Source organism: Seriola lalandi, unplaced genomic scaffold, assembly GCF_002814215.2.
Source record: "Seriola lalandi dorsalis isolate HSWRI2012SDOR001 ecotype SW California unplaced genomic scaffold, Sedor1 jcf7180002054962, whole genome shotgun sequence".
Classification (NCBI taxonomy): Eukaryota; Metazoa; Chordata; class Actinopteri; order Carangiformes; family Carangidae; genus Seriola; species Seriola lalandi.
The window spans coordinates 1,340-17,322 of NW_019525513.1; the positions used below are offsets into that span (position 1 = coordinate 1,340).

Consider the following 15,983-nt stretch of genomic DNA (forward strand, 5'->3'; position numbering starts at 1 on the left):
GTCTACACTTCATGGCGCAAATCTATGTCACTTTTCACTATTATAATGGCGGGAAAAAACGGTTCCAGCTCCAGGCTCGTGCTTCTACGTGACTCCACTCAGTCTCTTCATTAATCACGGGAGAGCTCTGCCAACCAGCCAATCACAGCGCCATCCCCCGTGCCCTTTAAAAGCCAGGCGGCGCACTTGCAACGTGGCGCATTGATAGTACAATGACGCAGTGACGTCACTGCACAAAGCACGTTATAATGTCACATTATGACATGTGTAAATACGTTTTCGGTTCATTATGAAACTTTGCTAACATACATTTAGCCCAGCTGCTACTGCTGCTGCTGCTGCTCACTGTGCGCATGCGTTTACTGTTCAATAGCTTTCCGCTGCCTCAACATATCAATGTGCCTCACCACAGCACGCGCATGGACGCACAGGTGCCAACTAGCTGCAGACGGAACACAGGTCGGATGTTGTGTGACGCGGGTGCACACCTCCGGTCACACCGCAGCGTGCCGGAGAGACGGCGACACCTGATCAAATACACCTCATAGATCTCTGTGTAACGTCTCGATTCGGCTTTCACCCCGTCGTTTTCATGGATTTCACACCTGTCTCCACGCGGGGTTGAAGAAGGTTGGTCGTGGACAGGAAGTAGATCAACGCACCGGGTTTTCGGCTGCTCCTGGGCAGGACAAGTATTCCTTTCTTTTTCTTCTTTCTTTCTTTGTATTTTTATTCAACTGTCAACTCTGAACTGAATTTATAAATCCTCCTTATGTTGCATCTGCACAAACACACATCCTGCTACACTCACCTGTCCTTCAAAAACCTGTGACAGCTGTAATAAACTGTGACTGAGCAGCGAATCCCTGTCACACGAGCTCTAATCAACTCAACGGGTTCTCACCATCTCTGAGTAAGATGCAGCCGAATGTGGTGAAGGTGATGAAGAGGGAGCAGATGCTGTCGAGGCGAAGAGCGAACCAGCGGGACGTCATCAGGAACAGGAACCAGGCCTCTGAGGAGAAGAGCGCAGACACACGGGAACAGGTACGTCACCAAACTGACTGGAATCGTTACACCTTCTTATGTCACCTGCAGTCCCACTTTAAAAACAACTGAGCAGCTGAAAGGGTGAAGCGGAGTCTGACCCGAGTGCAGGTCCTGATGGGCGTCGAAGGATTTCCTTAACCTCTCCTCGGCTCTGAAGGCTCGGATCGTCCACAGACCCTGAAGAGACGAGGACAGGTGGGAGAAGACGGGACTCCGAGCTGCGGGAACACATCATAAACATCTGTTTCTAACACACACACAGTCATTTAGCTTCCTGTTTCAACCCTCGTCGCCCTTCGTAACCTACTTGTGGACTCGAGGCGTTTGACGTCCCGTGACGTGCTGAGGTAGAAGCGTCTCAAGTACAGGAAGATGAACAGCAGAGGAACGACGGGGATCAGGATGAGAGGGATGACCGAGGCCGCCACCGCCACCACGCCCACGTTCTGCAAGAACAACTACAGAACAAGAACCACGCTGACGCTTTCATCTACGACTAAAACATCTGGAAGCAGAGAACAGACAGGGAGGTAATAATGTCTCACTTGATAGAAGTCCACAAAGGTGATGGGTAACATCGAGTCCATCTGGCTGATGTCTTTGGAAAACCTGTTGAGAATTCTTCCTGCAAAGCGGATAAAAGCAAAATCAGACATGAAGTTGATCATATCTTATATCTGGTACTCACTGCATGTAAAACCTGAGGTGCACGAGCCAGGAAGTGACTGAGTGACATGAACAACCGGCAGGTTTTGAAGAGGTGGTGAACTCACCGATGGGATTGGCGTCGAAGAAGGCGACAGGCGTGCGGAGGACGGCGCTGAACATGTGGTTGTGCAGTTTCTGAGCTGATCTCACCAGCCCATGAAAGATCACTAAGCTCCTGGCGTAGCCGAACACCACGGCGACTGCAGTCAAACCTGGAAGCAGAAGCATGTGTCACACCTGTTCTCATATATATATATATATATATATATATATATATATATATATATATATATATATATATATATATATATATATTTTACACCTGGACATGATGGAGCTCACCTGAATAAACACCGAGGTAAAACGTGAGGTCGAACTCTTGATCTGAGTGAGTAGCATTCACTCCATTTCTGATGCTAACAGCTGTGGCCGTGCTGTTGAAATACATTTCTCTCACCCTGTCACACACACACACACACACACACACACACACACACACACACACACACACAGTCAGAGAGAGAAAAGATCATTCAGCAGGTTCACAAACAGTAACATAAACCACATGTAAACGTCAGATGTGAAGAGCTCACCAGTAGACCAGCCACCAGTCCTGCAGGATATAAGCAACCTGTGGATCGACACAGAGTTCAGTTCAGTAGCTGCATATTCACAATAAATCAGGATCTATCAAAAGAAGTGTGTGATGGAAATGTTGAGTTTGTCTCTAGAATTACAGGAAATGAACCTGAAGGAAGGACGAGGAATTATTTATTATTTGATGTACACATTTATGTATCTGCTCATCTTTTGGTACTTGGATGATTTGTGTTCATTATTAAATAGTGACCCTGTTGTCGGGTTACAGGTGTGACACTGTGCAGCTGTGAGAAGGAGCTCCAGGTGTGAGTGTGAATACTCGAGGCCGGTGAGCCTCGGCTTACCTCGGCCACGACACTGAGCAGCACGATAACCAGTAAGACCACGATGCTGCAGCCTGTGGTGAAGTACTTGAGATAAATGTGACCGGCGACGTCTCCTTCCATCCGACTCTCCTCTGCCGCGGTGCAAACTGTTTCAACCTGCAAAAAACAGGCTGTTAACGACCCACATCTTCACCACAGTTCAGCTTAAAACAAGCAGAATGGAAATCACACAAAAACAGACACTGTGCAATTAAAAGGGTGGTAAGTTACTTTTGCAAACTCATTTTATTTTGAAAATGTACTCACAGGAAGCTGGTCTGTGCAGTTGCTCTCCTGCAGCAGGAGGCTGCTGTGGGAACCGTGCGAGTGGTTCATCTTCTGGCTGTGTAACGACAGTTTGTCCAGGTCGGCCGATCGAGCCCATTGCTCCTGCTCCTCGTCACTCCTCAGCATAGACACTGTGTCCGGATGGGAGGAGCACAGCTCGCTGTAGGAACCCTGAGCCGTCACGTGACCCTGAGACACACACAGGAACAAAACATGAAGTGTAGAATTAAAGAAAACAAACTGCACATTTTCATTCTCTTTAGAAGAGCAAGCTGAAAGCGCCGTCTGAAGTGCAACAAGCGGCAGCAGGTGTCTGTGAATGTGTTGCACAAACCTCCTTCAGGACCAGGATCTGGTCGGCGGCCCTGAGGTGCTGCAGCTGGTGTGTGACCAGGACACGACACTTGTTCTTCAACAGGCCGCAGATGCACCTGCTCGTGAACACACAGACACATTTCGTCCGACACGTTCTACACACTACAATTTTAAGTTCAGCTGTGCAGCACAAGGCGACAGGTGATCACTCACTGCTCAAAAAGATGTTTCCCGACCTCAGCGTCCACTGCGCTTAAAGGATCGTCCAGGAGGTAGATGTCTGCGTCCTGATACACGGCCCTGAAACACACACACACACACACACAGTTTAGTGTATGAAGATTAACAATCTTGACGAGACAGAAATTTAATGAAATGTACGTGGACTGTAACAACAGGCCCCAGACTATTACTAACCGTCCTCCTCTGGATTCAGACAAACCTGACCTTGTGCATACCTGCACAAATCAACCTAGCATGTTGCTACATGTTCCCTCCCCCAGAACCCCGAGGGGAGCAGCCCCACAGACAGACACAGTGATGCCTGACATGCTGCTTCACTTCCTGGTCGTGTCTCTTCCATGTGAATGCAGACTTTCTGGTTGTGACTCCCTCCTACCTGGCCAGGTTGATACGAGCTTTCTGTCCCCCACTGAGTGTGGCCCCTCTGTCCCCGATCAGCGTCAGGTCTCCGTCCGGGAGCAGCTCCAGGTCCTGCGCTCAAAGATGAAAAACAACTCAAACTCTGACTGAACACCTCGGCTCTGGATTCAAAGTCAGACGTGTTGACACAAACTTCCTAATCTTCTGACTTCCACATCAGTGACAAGACATACAAACAGAAGAGATCGTTTCTACTCGCTTCTATTGACAAAGACAAACACAATCAGAGATAACATTGGACTTCCAATATGGCCGCCACAGAGTCTGCTCCCTCCATCAGCTGACAGGGACCCGCTCACACCCCACCTTCTTTAGAGCGCAGGCTCTGATGACTTTCTCATACCGCTGGAGGTTCAGCTCCCTCCCGAACAGGATATTACTGCGGATGGTTCCCGGAAACACCCAGGGCTGCTGGGACGCATAGGTCAGCTGACCTTTGACCTTCAGACTCCCCGTGTCCTGAGGCAGCTCTCCCAAGATGGCGCTCAGCAGGGAGGACTGGTGGGAACACAAACAGAGTCAACACTTTTCCCTTTGTTGGTGGTCAGGTCAACCGTGACCCTGTTAGCCTGAAGCTAAGCTTGTTTACACAGGTTCACTCACCTTCCCGGCCCCCACTGGTCCAATTACAATCAGGAGTTGGTGTGACATCACGCTGACGGAGACATTTTGGAGAGATGGAGCGTCCGAACTCTGACGGGAAACATTAAGAGAATTAAAAAGAAAACAAGTGTCAGATCTGAAATCATGTAAAATCACTTTGAAAACTACATTTAGGTTTTTAGTACGCAGGTGCGCTCGCTCCTCATTTCAGAGTTGAAATATTCACCTTATCCCAGTAGCAGGTCAACTTCTCAATCTCTATGGAGCTTTCCTCCTTCCCCTCCAGAGGCAGCCCCGAGGTTTTTCTCTCCACCTCTTCCAGCAGGAGGAAACTCTGGGAAGACGTTAATCAATATGGTTTCTGTTTGCAGTGGTTTCGTTTTAACTCTCTACAACGTCAAACTGCTGCTTCTCAAAAACACACAATTTTTAAACATTCACTGCGATGACAGATTCCTGGAAGTCACTAAAGAAGCAAGGTATGTAATGTGTAACTAAACATTCAGCAAGCACTGCAGTAAATCCTTAAAATGGCGGAGGAAAGACTAAAGGTCACATATTTTCTTCTTCTACTGTGTTTTATTTGAAGTGTTTGATCCATAAGAAGAAATATTAAAAAGAACCAAAAACCATGTCAGTGTAGTTTTACATCTCCTCTCTCAGGCGTCTGTCTGCAGCTCAACAGGTCGGAGAGCCAATCAGGAGAGAGGAGGCTCTGATATACATGTTAAACAAAGTGACTGATTCAACCGATTAAAGAAAACAGAAGTACCGAGATCCTCTGGACGCTGACCGCGGTCTCCGACACCTTCTCCACGGCCAGCGGGAAGAACAGGGTGACCGTGAGCTTGATGGTACCGTAGAGGGACACGGTGACAAACACGCTGCTGGCGGTGATGGCGTTGCCCAGGAGGGCGTAGACGGTGAAGGTAATGAAGACGATGATCTTGCTGCTGGCGAAGAAGGAGGCCATGTTGAGTCCTCGGAGGTAGGAGCTGTACAGTATCTGACGGATCTCTTTCCTGGGAACAGACGACAACACGTACAGAATTTAGATTCATGCTTTCATGTTGTAAAGTTTTGAGTTTCTTTGAGGGTTTGCAGGAACTTTTTTAAAAAAAGGAATGAGGATTTCCTGTTTTATTTACTGCCACACATTCAGCCATTCAATATCTTTATCAGGCACAGATAACTTGACCTCTTTACAAAGTATTACCCTTTTCTTTCAGCTTTAAGCTTCATGCTTTCATGTGTAAAGCCCTTCTTAGGCGCTGAGCCACGACCACCAACTTTCAAAGCAGTGATTTATTTCAGTGGATGGAAACTCCACTTTCATCGTTTGATCTGTCGTTTTTTATGGAGTGATGCTGCTGTTGATCATTTCCACTTGAACACTTTAAAGAGTCAAGATGTTATGTATTTATTTTCTTTTTATCTTTCTACATCACTTCAAACTGCAACTCGAGTCTCACAAAGCGTAGTCGGATCAGGACGGATATTTGATTTTCAATAAGTTTGGAATCTTTTCTGTGTGTGTGTGTGTCTGTTTCTTTTCAAGGCACATGTGGGTTAAATGCTCAGCTATGTGAAATATTCAGGGAGAACAGACTCTTTTCCCCCCTCAGTGCATACCACTGCTTCATATGAAGTGTCCTCAGGCGAAATCCACGTTGCTGTAAAAAGAAAAAACGTCAAGATGCTTCGATTCTTTTTCCAGATGAAGATGGAGCTCTTTGCTTTCACCGTTACTTCATAAACACCGTGGGTAATGTTGTTTTTGGTGACATGTCGCTTCGTGTCAATGATTTCCATGTAAGTTCCTAGAAAGGAGTTGGATGTGTAACTGAAACAACTGTTAACGTGACACCATTAATCCATTATGACACACTCTGCCCCTCGGACTGTAAAGTGTTGTTAGAAGGGGTTTCTATCTTCATCTGGCCGGACATGAGTGTTCAGCGTGTTTTAAAATAGTCAAATAAAGCAAACACTTCACTCAGCTTCTGCCATTTAATCCCTTTTACTGCTGGAACCAGCTGACGGCTGATAATCCTGACAAACTACTCGTCAACGTGAACAATCTTTCTGTCAAAATATTTTGTCCTCAGTGGAAACGGACTGACAGCTTAATTAATGAAACATAACAATTAGAGCCTCATTTTCACATTGCACCGTGTCAAAACACTTAAGAGGTTCCCGAGGACCATAAATCATGAGCAAAGTCTAAAAGTCTCAGCCTTATCCTCAAGATTTATTCGCCTTTAGCCTAAAATGTGAACTTTGTGGTGATAACTGATCCTGCCATTTTCTGACCTCACTAAAGGGCAGCACACACCAGCGGTGCTGAACCTGCCTGAAACACCCACACCTGCTGTCTGTTAATGATATACTGTGTGTGTGTGTGTGTGTGTGTGTGTGTGTGTTCACCTTAACTGTGCAATAATTCATCCTAGAGTAAGCTGCTTTCATTTAAACATTTGCTCTGACAGTTTGTGTGACAACACCTGATCCTAATGGTTAACACTTCTGATCCACAGCTGTACATTCACCTCCAGTTTGCACCAGCTGTCACTTCTTTCATCGCTCATCCAGTTTGTTTTGGTTTGACTCATGATTCATCAGAAAAATATCCTGATTAGCAAGAGGGCAAAACTAAATGTTGGAACACGTCCTGGCAAAAACAACTGTCCCAGCAAACACATTCCAGTAGATATTATTTCTGTCCTCACCTTCTGACTTCAGTAACCAGAGCTGAGAACGGCTTCTCCCAGGCGTACATCTTGATGATCCTGACGCCGGACACCACCTCGTTCATGATGCGAATTCTATTGTCAGTAAAGACGGACGTTTTGCTCCTGCAAAAAATAAAAAATAAAATAAATAAATAAAATATTTTGCTTCCTAGTGGTCAGATAGAAGAAGAGATGGAAGTCGCAGGAAAGGCGGCGACCACAATCCCCTTCCTAGAGTCACAGTGTTGAAAAATGGCCACTGAAGAACATTATGATGTCACAGTGAAGTTGACCTTTGACCCTTTGGATATAAAATGTAATTATGACGCAGTTTAACTGGTTCCTACCTGAAGATGCCAAAGAGTTTTCCGAACCAGGTCTGCACGGGCAGCATGAGGGCGACGGCCGCCACGCCCGCCAGACACGTCGGGCCGATCTCGTACCAAAGGAAGAAGACGATCACCATCGCTTGTAGAGGCCCCACCCACAGGTAGTGCAGGTTGAGTGTAATCTACGCGCACACCAAAACATTTACATTTTTTTCTCAATTGTCAGCACTCATAAATCTCACAGGTCTCACAACCTCTTTCAAACATTTACTCAAACAAACAAACTAATTAAAAAAAAAAAGGCTTCGAGCCGACAAGGTTAAATGTTAATGTGATTATCGTTAGCTAATACGTATTCAACCATTATTTCTTTCTCAGATTAAATCGAAGGCAACTGGACTTGTATTTGTCTGTGGAAGACGTTTCGCCTCTTATCCAAGCGGGAAAGGACCCAGGTATTTAACCTCTTAAATACCTGGGTCCTACTCCACTTTCTTGGTCAGACTAGTGCGGACTAGAGAGACCAATACATAGGAACTGATGAAGCCGCTTGGATAAGAGGCGAAACGTCTTCCACAGACAAATACAAGTTGCCTTCGATTTAATCTGAGAAAGAGATAACTATGACCTGGACGAATGAGAACTTGCTCAGACGTATTCAACCATTGTTAACCGTTGTACCCTTCAGTCAATCATTTATTGTTGCGTCACCTCATCGAAGCGGTTGACATCATTCGAAAGGAGGTTGACAATCTGTCCGGTGGTGGTTTGTCCCATGGATTCACTGCTGAGAGCCAGAGCCTGAGGGGGGAGGGGGAGGGGGAGGGGGAGAGTAGGACTCTTTAAGACTTGGAAGCATATTTCTAAAGACGTCTTTGAATTCCGCCGAATCTTTCACTTACCTTCCTGTATATCATGTGACACATGGCCACTCGTATCCTCATGCCCATTTTCTGAACCTGGTAGAAGTAGAGATGTTGGAGGATAGTCAGGGCGAAGGCGGAGAGGGACATCGCGGCAGCGTAAACGCAAACCGTGCAGAGACTCCTACGGTCGTCTGGGTCGTAATTCTCAAAGTACAGGATTATTTTCCCCAGTAGCAGCGACTGGATCACTTTAATGGCCTCCTTTTTAAGACAAAAAACACAGGGATGAGAAATACACATTAGGCCATGAGATCCTGGACGTGGGAAGAAGAGTCACATTAAAAACTGGTTGCTGCTTGTTGTCTCACGCCACAGTTACTCAAACAAGAATCCAACACCTGACATTAGCAGAAACAACATGAACACACCAGTGTAAATGTGAACAACCCAGCCGCGGCGTAGGACCTCCCATAGCACCGGATGAGGACGCTGGTGAGGTTCGGTTTCCGCAGTTCCTTCGTGGCCTTTTTAACTTCGTGGTCCCAAAGTCTGCAACAGAAAAAACAACAGGTAACAACATTGATTCGACGTACAACTGATTGGTTTCTGGGAAAAGCAAGTGATACCCAACTTCTTTTTGTAATTAAAACCTGAGGAACATCAAGTAACCAAAACATGAGATAACGTCACAGTTTTCACTTTCCTCTTCTTTACAAACACTGGTGTGTTTGGGATCGTCGAGATGTTGGAAAACTCCTCTCCTGCAGAGAGTCCTGAGACCGGGAGTCACCCTTTCATTCGGTATTTGGATAAACAAACTTGGTTCAACCCTGCCAAACAAATTCAATTTGGTTTGATCCGACCAAAGAATGTGCTTCTTCTTGGCGTCTTCACACAGTCTGATCAGTCACTGAAACACCAGTTTCCCACATACCAACCTTAAACAAAGTCAAAAGCACTGACACTTCTGTTTTTCAATGCAAGGCTGTGGCTTCTGTTATTGACAGTGCGGCTCTTCCTGTAGCTCCTGATCACTGCGTTCAGGCAGCTCCTCAACACGTGGAGCCGTGCTGCTTTTCGACACAACCCAGACCAAAAACTGAACAAGCTGCTTCTTTTATGACTTAGAATCTTTTTTATTTAATTATATATATATTCCTTCACCAGAATATATATCTACTTTTAGCCTAAAAAGTAAGATTCCCCCCTTAAAGCTCTCATTGATTTATTCAAACTCCAGGTCACATTAAAGCCAAAACTACGACTACAACTGAAACATAATTTCATCAAGTCTCTACGTTCTTGGCAAAATAAATGTGCTTGTAGTTTCTGAAACTGCTCAGAAAAAAAAACCATGGTCTTCCCGTTTTGGGAGTGACTTAACGGCGTACCTCTGCAGCGCCTCTCCCAGTGTCTGAGAGCGATCCTCGGGGACAACGCCGTACATGTCACTTTCCTCCAGCCTCCGCTTGTGGCCCAGGTGCAGCAGCGGGGTCAACCAGCTGAAACGGACAGGTAATGATGCAGTTAGAAAGCAGGTAACACAGACACTTGAGTTACTTATTGCTTTTGTGGAAACAGGAGACACCGCCAATGTTTCTCTGCACTAACACAACAACTCTAATAGGTTAGAAGTGATTGGCTTTAATAGAAAAGGGGGGGGGGGGGGGGGGGGGGGCGTGAGATGGAAATCAATCATTCAAACATTTCTGTGTTGAGTGGATGATCCGTATGTCTACTGTGTAACCGTTCTGTCTTTACAGACTGATGCACCGAGCAGCTGTCCTCACCTGTAGAAACGACACCCTGGAGTTTTTGATCAAACAACCCCCCCCCCCACACACACACACCTTCAGTCATGCTTTTGTCAGCTTCACTGGAATTCTCTCCTTCAAGCTAAAAAACAAACAAAAAAACCCTTTCAACCCCCCACCCCACACCTATGCATGGTTCCAATGCTGTTATCTAGTCTGCTTACAACACAACAGTCTACAAGGAGGAGGTCCAGCACCTGGGGGCATGGTGCGCTGATAACCCAGAGTGCACTGTTCTAACCCTGCTCCTAACCAACGAGCTATTTGTCACATGCAGCGAGGACAGCTTCTACTTTGTCCTTTTCTCTCTGTGCTCCATCATGTTCTTCTAATGTGCATGAAGAGGCACGCTCAAACCTGAGGCTGTGTCACACAGGATCATACACTGCTGCCCGGGTGGGGTTAGGTGGGGGGGTTGGCTGGAGAGCAACTCCTGCATGTATTCCTTGAATGTTTGTTTTGACCAAACACAGCGGGTAAAAGTCACTGAACAAATGCCACAGGTTGTAAACATCTAACGCCGCCGATTTAATTATCGGCGCGGTAATAAAAGACGATCTTTGAATTTCTCAGATTGATTAAATCTTAATCCATTTCATGCAAACTGTCAAACTCAGTCGCCAATGCAAAAGGAAATCTAGGAATTACTGTTTCACCGCTTCAGCTTCCAGCCGTGTCTGAAACGTGCAGCTGTAAACATAAAACCTGCGGAGCGCATCGCAGCCGATGGTCCGAAATTCCTCTACACTGCTTTGGGAAACGACTTTGCATGTGAGTTTCCACAGGTGGTTCAAGTTGTGAAAACTCAACTTCTCAAATTAAAACAATTCTAAAAAAAATCTTCCAAGTGAAACGTTATTTCTAATACGCGACATGTCCTTCCAACTCCAGCTTCAATTGAACAGCTTTCCACACTGATTTACGCACCGCTATACTGATTTATTGAAAACCAATCACTTCACGTACAGGCTGCGTGCCGAATCCAATATCGTGATTTAATCACTTACCACAAAAAGACCCTTGAACAAAAGCCGGCAGTTGCCAGCGGGTTGTGTCCGTCCGCCTTGGTGCTCTCCATGGTGTTTTTGGCTTCAGTTCAGGAGGCTGCACAGGCGCAACTGTCCGCAGCACTAGCGCACTCAGGCACAACTTAATTCAACCACATGTGTAGTTAGGTAACATCATGTAACACTGAGACTCGGCCAATAACAGTGTGACATGCGAGGGTCTGCGCGGAGCCGTCTTCAAGTGCTGTTAAATATATCCTAAACCCCCGGAAGGACGATCGACAGCTGAATGCGAAAGTCTGACACTGTGGAGTGTGACGTCGGGAGCGCGCAGGACCTCACACTGAACAACAATAAACATCTGCATTACGCTGTTATTGATAGCCTGATTGAAAAAAACAAAAAAAAGTTTCAGTAGCCTGAAGGTTTAGATAATCCTTTGTAATTAATATTATTTAATTGATATTGTAATTACTACTATTAGTTTATTACAACTGCAATCTGGTATAACTGCCTTTTTTATAGTAGTATCAGTTGTATTTATCATTATTATTATTATTATTATTGTTCTTCTTCTTATTATTATTATTATTGTTGTTATTGATATTATTATTATTATTAGCAATGCACATATTTTATTGTCTTTTTCCATTTTATTAAATGTATTTTGTGTAACGTCTGGGTTACAGGTTGATCTTTCAAAGTGTATTTGTATCACAGTCATAGATGTAAAGGCTAGACAAGACAAGCTGTTTGCCTCACATTCCACAAACCTATGTTTCCGAGCAGCACTTGAAGGCATCAGTCTGCGCAATTTTTATTTTTTTTTCTTTTTCCACGCCTATCTTCAAAAGTACCAATCACATGCTCTAAGCCGTAGTTAAACAGAACAAACACGTGGACTGGAGCCAAAATTAAGTCCTAAGAGCCACGGTGGTCCAAGATCCGAGACCGGAAATGTAGGTCACAACCTCTCACGGTCTGCGCCTCGTCAACAAAAGCACAATTCACATACAACATACGTAGATCTGCAGCAGCAGCAGCAGCAGCAGCAGGGTGAGGCGCGATGTGCAGGAAATAAAAAAAGCCCCCGCGGCGGGAAGCCCTTATGTCTGAGTTATGAGAAGCAAAGTAGGCCACAGCAGGTTCGAAACACTGGTATCATGTGACTCCTGCTAAATTACAAAACACGTCCCTCAACTTTGACCCTTGGACTTCTAGAGGAATTTCACTGCACGCACATTCCCTTCCAGACACAGCTAGAGACCATTAATAATTATAATAATGTATTTTAATAACTAGATCATTTCATCTTAATTGGTGAATCGAACTTAAGCTAATAATAACAAGGGGCCAGCATATGTTGCTTGGCCCCCTATAGATACAGCACAGTAAAGGATTTGAGTCTTTTGTTTTGAATCTGAGCTGCACCAACATGAGAGGCCCCACAGGAAGCTTTAACGCCCAGTCATTTCATTTTACGCCCAATTTATGCCGTCATTCAAAGTCCACAGTCGTCAGTCGTCCCATCCTGATGGTGTTTCTGATTAAAGACATTATAATATTATTATTATTATTGTTAGAATAGAAATCTTTGAGACAGCTTTGAGGCCTGTAATAACATTAAAGTGGAATATTAGTTAAGTTTTGATGCAGGAGCAGTTTATATTTGTTAAAGCAGGGTCGATTCGATTCATTTGTCCTGTTAATACTATAGTGTTCACTTCTCTCGTGTTGCTGGAAACAGTTTTATGTCATGTTTAAAAGCCACAGAGACACATGCATTATCATGAAATCAGTAGATTTCTCTTATTTAGTCTTGCAGTTCCTGAGCGCCACCAGCAGAGGGCTCAGAGTCCATTCATACAGTGTTCATGCTCTGACAGCAGTCATCTTTAACTGCCTCATTTAAAGAGGATAAAAACAGCATCTAGGCTCCCTGATTTAAAAAAACAAAAACAAAAAGTTTAGTAATTACATTAACCTTTATATTGCATTAGCTGGTATTGTTTCCCTGTTGTTGTACTGCAGAGTGTGAGTGAAACACCCTGCAGAGGTGATGGCGCTGTGCTGCAGCTGTGCTGGGACCAGGATCCCTTTGAGTGAAGGTGTAATAAAGATCTGACACCAGACATTTGCATGTGATAAATCTCACAGACGGCAACAGTCAGAACAGTTTACACCTGTCCTCCAGCGTCTACCTGTAATAGTTGACAACTTAAAAAATTAACCTAATTTGATGCTAATTTCTAATTTCAAACTTTACCTGAAGTTGTTATCACTCAATCCGTTTCTATTGGCTGTCATGTCAGCAGTCACTGCTGCATCCCAGGCCACAGCTGTGTGTCTGTGTGTGTGTGTGTGTGTGTGTCACATCTTATTTACACCAGGGGCCAAGGACTGTGTGTGACCTAGTTACTGAAAAGCCCGAGAGGCAAAGTAAAAAACACGCTGTGCAGTTGGCAGCGAGGGGAAGAAGCCGTTTTCTGTTTGAGACATGGATTGACATTTGTTGATTTGGTGCCAAAAAGAATGATGTGTACTTTACAGTGTGCTTCCAGTTACTTACCACGCGAAGAGAGAGAGGCGGGGACACATCTTGGCAGGCCGGTGTGAGTAACGAGCTTTAATGGGAAGAACATTTTGTCATTTACCTGTACGGAGCCGATACAGATACACTGCAACACGTACCTGGTGCACATAATGAAACAGCACTGTTACAATAGACGTTTTATTAGGTTGGTAACAGGATTTTGACTTTTGATCAAGTGAAGTTGTCACTCAGTGTTTCTACTGTTATAGATGACTAATACAGTATGAAAGACATTAGAGCCACACTGATGTGAGCTCCACTTAAGTCCGATTAAAGCTTTATAATTCTGATGACAGTGTGTTTTCTTTGAGAGGAAGCCAATATTAAAACAAGATTTCTTTTGTTTCTAATTTGCAGAGCAGTTGATCTTCATGAGAAGCCGCACAAAAACAGGACAGTGCGGTTTTTCTAGCTGTATGTTATAACCGTGTTCTTCAACATTCAAGTGGCTTGTATCAGGTAAAACACAAAACATCAAATTCTGCTGCCAAAAGGGAGCCTACTGCAGCTGCCCAGTACGACCACCTACTGAGCAGCTGACACACAAGGATCCCTCGACAGCAGTCTGTGAGGTACAACGTGTGACGTGACGCCGAGGGGTTTGTTATAGAGTCCAGGCCAGTTGTGTGAAGTCCCACCTCAGTATCCAGCAGGAAACAGGCAGTAAAAGGCAGCTACTGTCACTAGCTGCTTGAGTCCTGAGCTGCTGCTGCTGCTGCTGCTGCGTCATTCTGCGGTAAACTGAGCAGCTCCTGGATCCTCTCCATGTCCTTATTGGTTTCCTCCGCCTGACAGCTGACGTTCAGATCTCCAATCAGATCGTCCGTCAACTGCAAACGGGCCGTCCTGATGATTTGAAAAAAAAAAAGAAAAAAGGAGAGTCATCAGGACAAAAAGAAACTTTTAATGTCTTGGCGTGTGACAGGATTATTATTAAAATCATCTAAACTTACCATTCTGTCAGTTTGAGCTCATAAAGTTCCCTGCGCTCCCTCCTCCTCCTCTCTCGGACGGTTTCTCCGGCCAGAGACTGCATGCTGATGATCAGAGCGCCAGTGGGAATCCTGAACAGAATCGCTTTATTATAAACAAACATCTAGAATATCTTAAATTGCTTTATATAAAAGCTGCATATGAGACTTTTCCAGTTGACCGTCTCCCGGTGAAATTAGACGACGGATGTCATAAGTTCCTTAAACACTTCCTGTAATTGCATAATCTGTTTTGTACCATGTTCTGTAACCGCAGCTACTTCCATTGCATAAATCCTCCAAGCTGTCAGTCATTTACACAACTGTAGCAACCTTTTCCTCTCAGCTGCGCCGCTCCACCTTCCAGTCACACCTCCACCGTGTGCCTGGACGAGGGGGATGAATCCGGGGCGAGATCTGGAGCGTGATGTGCTTTCCGATTAGCTGCCTGCTTTCATTTCACCCCCTTCTGCCCCGGCTGCACCTGGCGTAGCCGGGGCTGGGGCTGTTTGCACACATCAAACGCTCCAGGTGGCCAGTCACTGAGGCAGACAGTGAGAGGGAGAGCAGGAGGAGGAAGAGGAGGAGGAGGAGGAGGAGGAGGAGGAGGAGGCAAAGCCGGTATAGAGCCAACACAGAGCTGATGATCAGAGACAAGGAACCAGCCCCTCCAGTCTGTTACACCATCAAATACCTCGCACTCAATCTCCATTATACGATCACATTCAAATCTGCTCTTGGCTGTGTTCGCTCGGCTCAGAGCGGCCAGAGAAATGAGTGAAAAGTGGGACAGAGAGAGCCGAGGGTTGAGGAGAGAGTCCCGATCAGACCGTGGTAGATGGAGATGAGAGGCTGGAATAACAGAGATGGTATAAATGAAGAGGGGCAGCTGCTGCCTTGGCCTGCCTCCTTGCTCTAGTACCCAAAACATGGCACTCTGTGGTGCACATGAGTCCCCCTGGCAGCCTGAACAGAGTCAGAGGTGGAGAGTGGGGAAGTGGGGTGTGTGTGTGTGTGTGTGTGTGTGTGTGTGTGTGTGTGTGTGTGGGGGGGGGGGGTCAAGCCTCAGTGAAGCCTGT

General features: G+C 45.5%; 2 protein-coding genes across 3 annotated transcripts in view; both read right to left on the minus strand.

The window, feature by feature from the left end:
* Positions 1-407: 407 nt before the first annotated feature.
* Positions 408-11,775, minus strand: LOC111646004 (ATP-binding cassette sub-family C member 4-like; the record flags this gene model as incomplete). The annotated part of the gene is made up of 24 exons (XM_023395369.2): positions 11,341-11,775; positions 9,911-10,021; positions 8,948-9,068; positions 8,556-8,780; positions 8,365-8,454; positions 7,672-7,835; positions 7,322-7,447; positions 5,365-5,614; positions 4,819-4,926; positions 4,593-4,682; positions 4,296-4,487; positions 3,946-4,040; positions 3,540-3,626; positions 3,346-3,442; positions 2,991-3,200; positions 2,703-2,840; positions 2,352-2,389; positions 2,101-2,216; positions 1,824-1,970; positions 1,596-1,675; positions 1,358-1,508; positions 1,149-1,268; positions 895-1,015; positions 408-605 (listed from the first exon to the last, which is right to left on the minus strand). Coding segments are annotated over exons 1-24 (3,146 nt in total), but the record flags the coding sequence as incomplete, so codon positions are not given.
* A 2,164-nt stretch (positions 11,776-13,939) lies between these two features.
* timmdc1 (translocase of inner mitochondrial membrane domain containing 1) overlaps positions 13,940-15,983 on the minus strand; it is a 6,335-nt gene continuing 4,291 nt past the window's right edge. For both annotated transcript variants that reach the window (XM_023395381.2, XM_023395380.2), the window contains exons 7-8: positions 14,887-14,997; positions 13,940-14,779 (exon numbers count right to left, since the gene is read on the minus strand). In XM_023395381.2, coding sequence (XP_023251149.1) covers positions 14,617-14,779; positions 14,887-14,997 — 274 coding nt within the window. In that variant the 3' untranslated portion in view covers positions 13,940-14,616. The remainder of the gene's footprint in view (positions 14,780-14,886; positions 14,998-15,983) is intronic.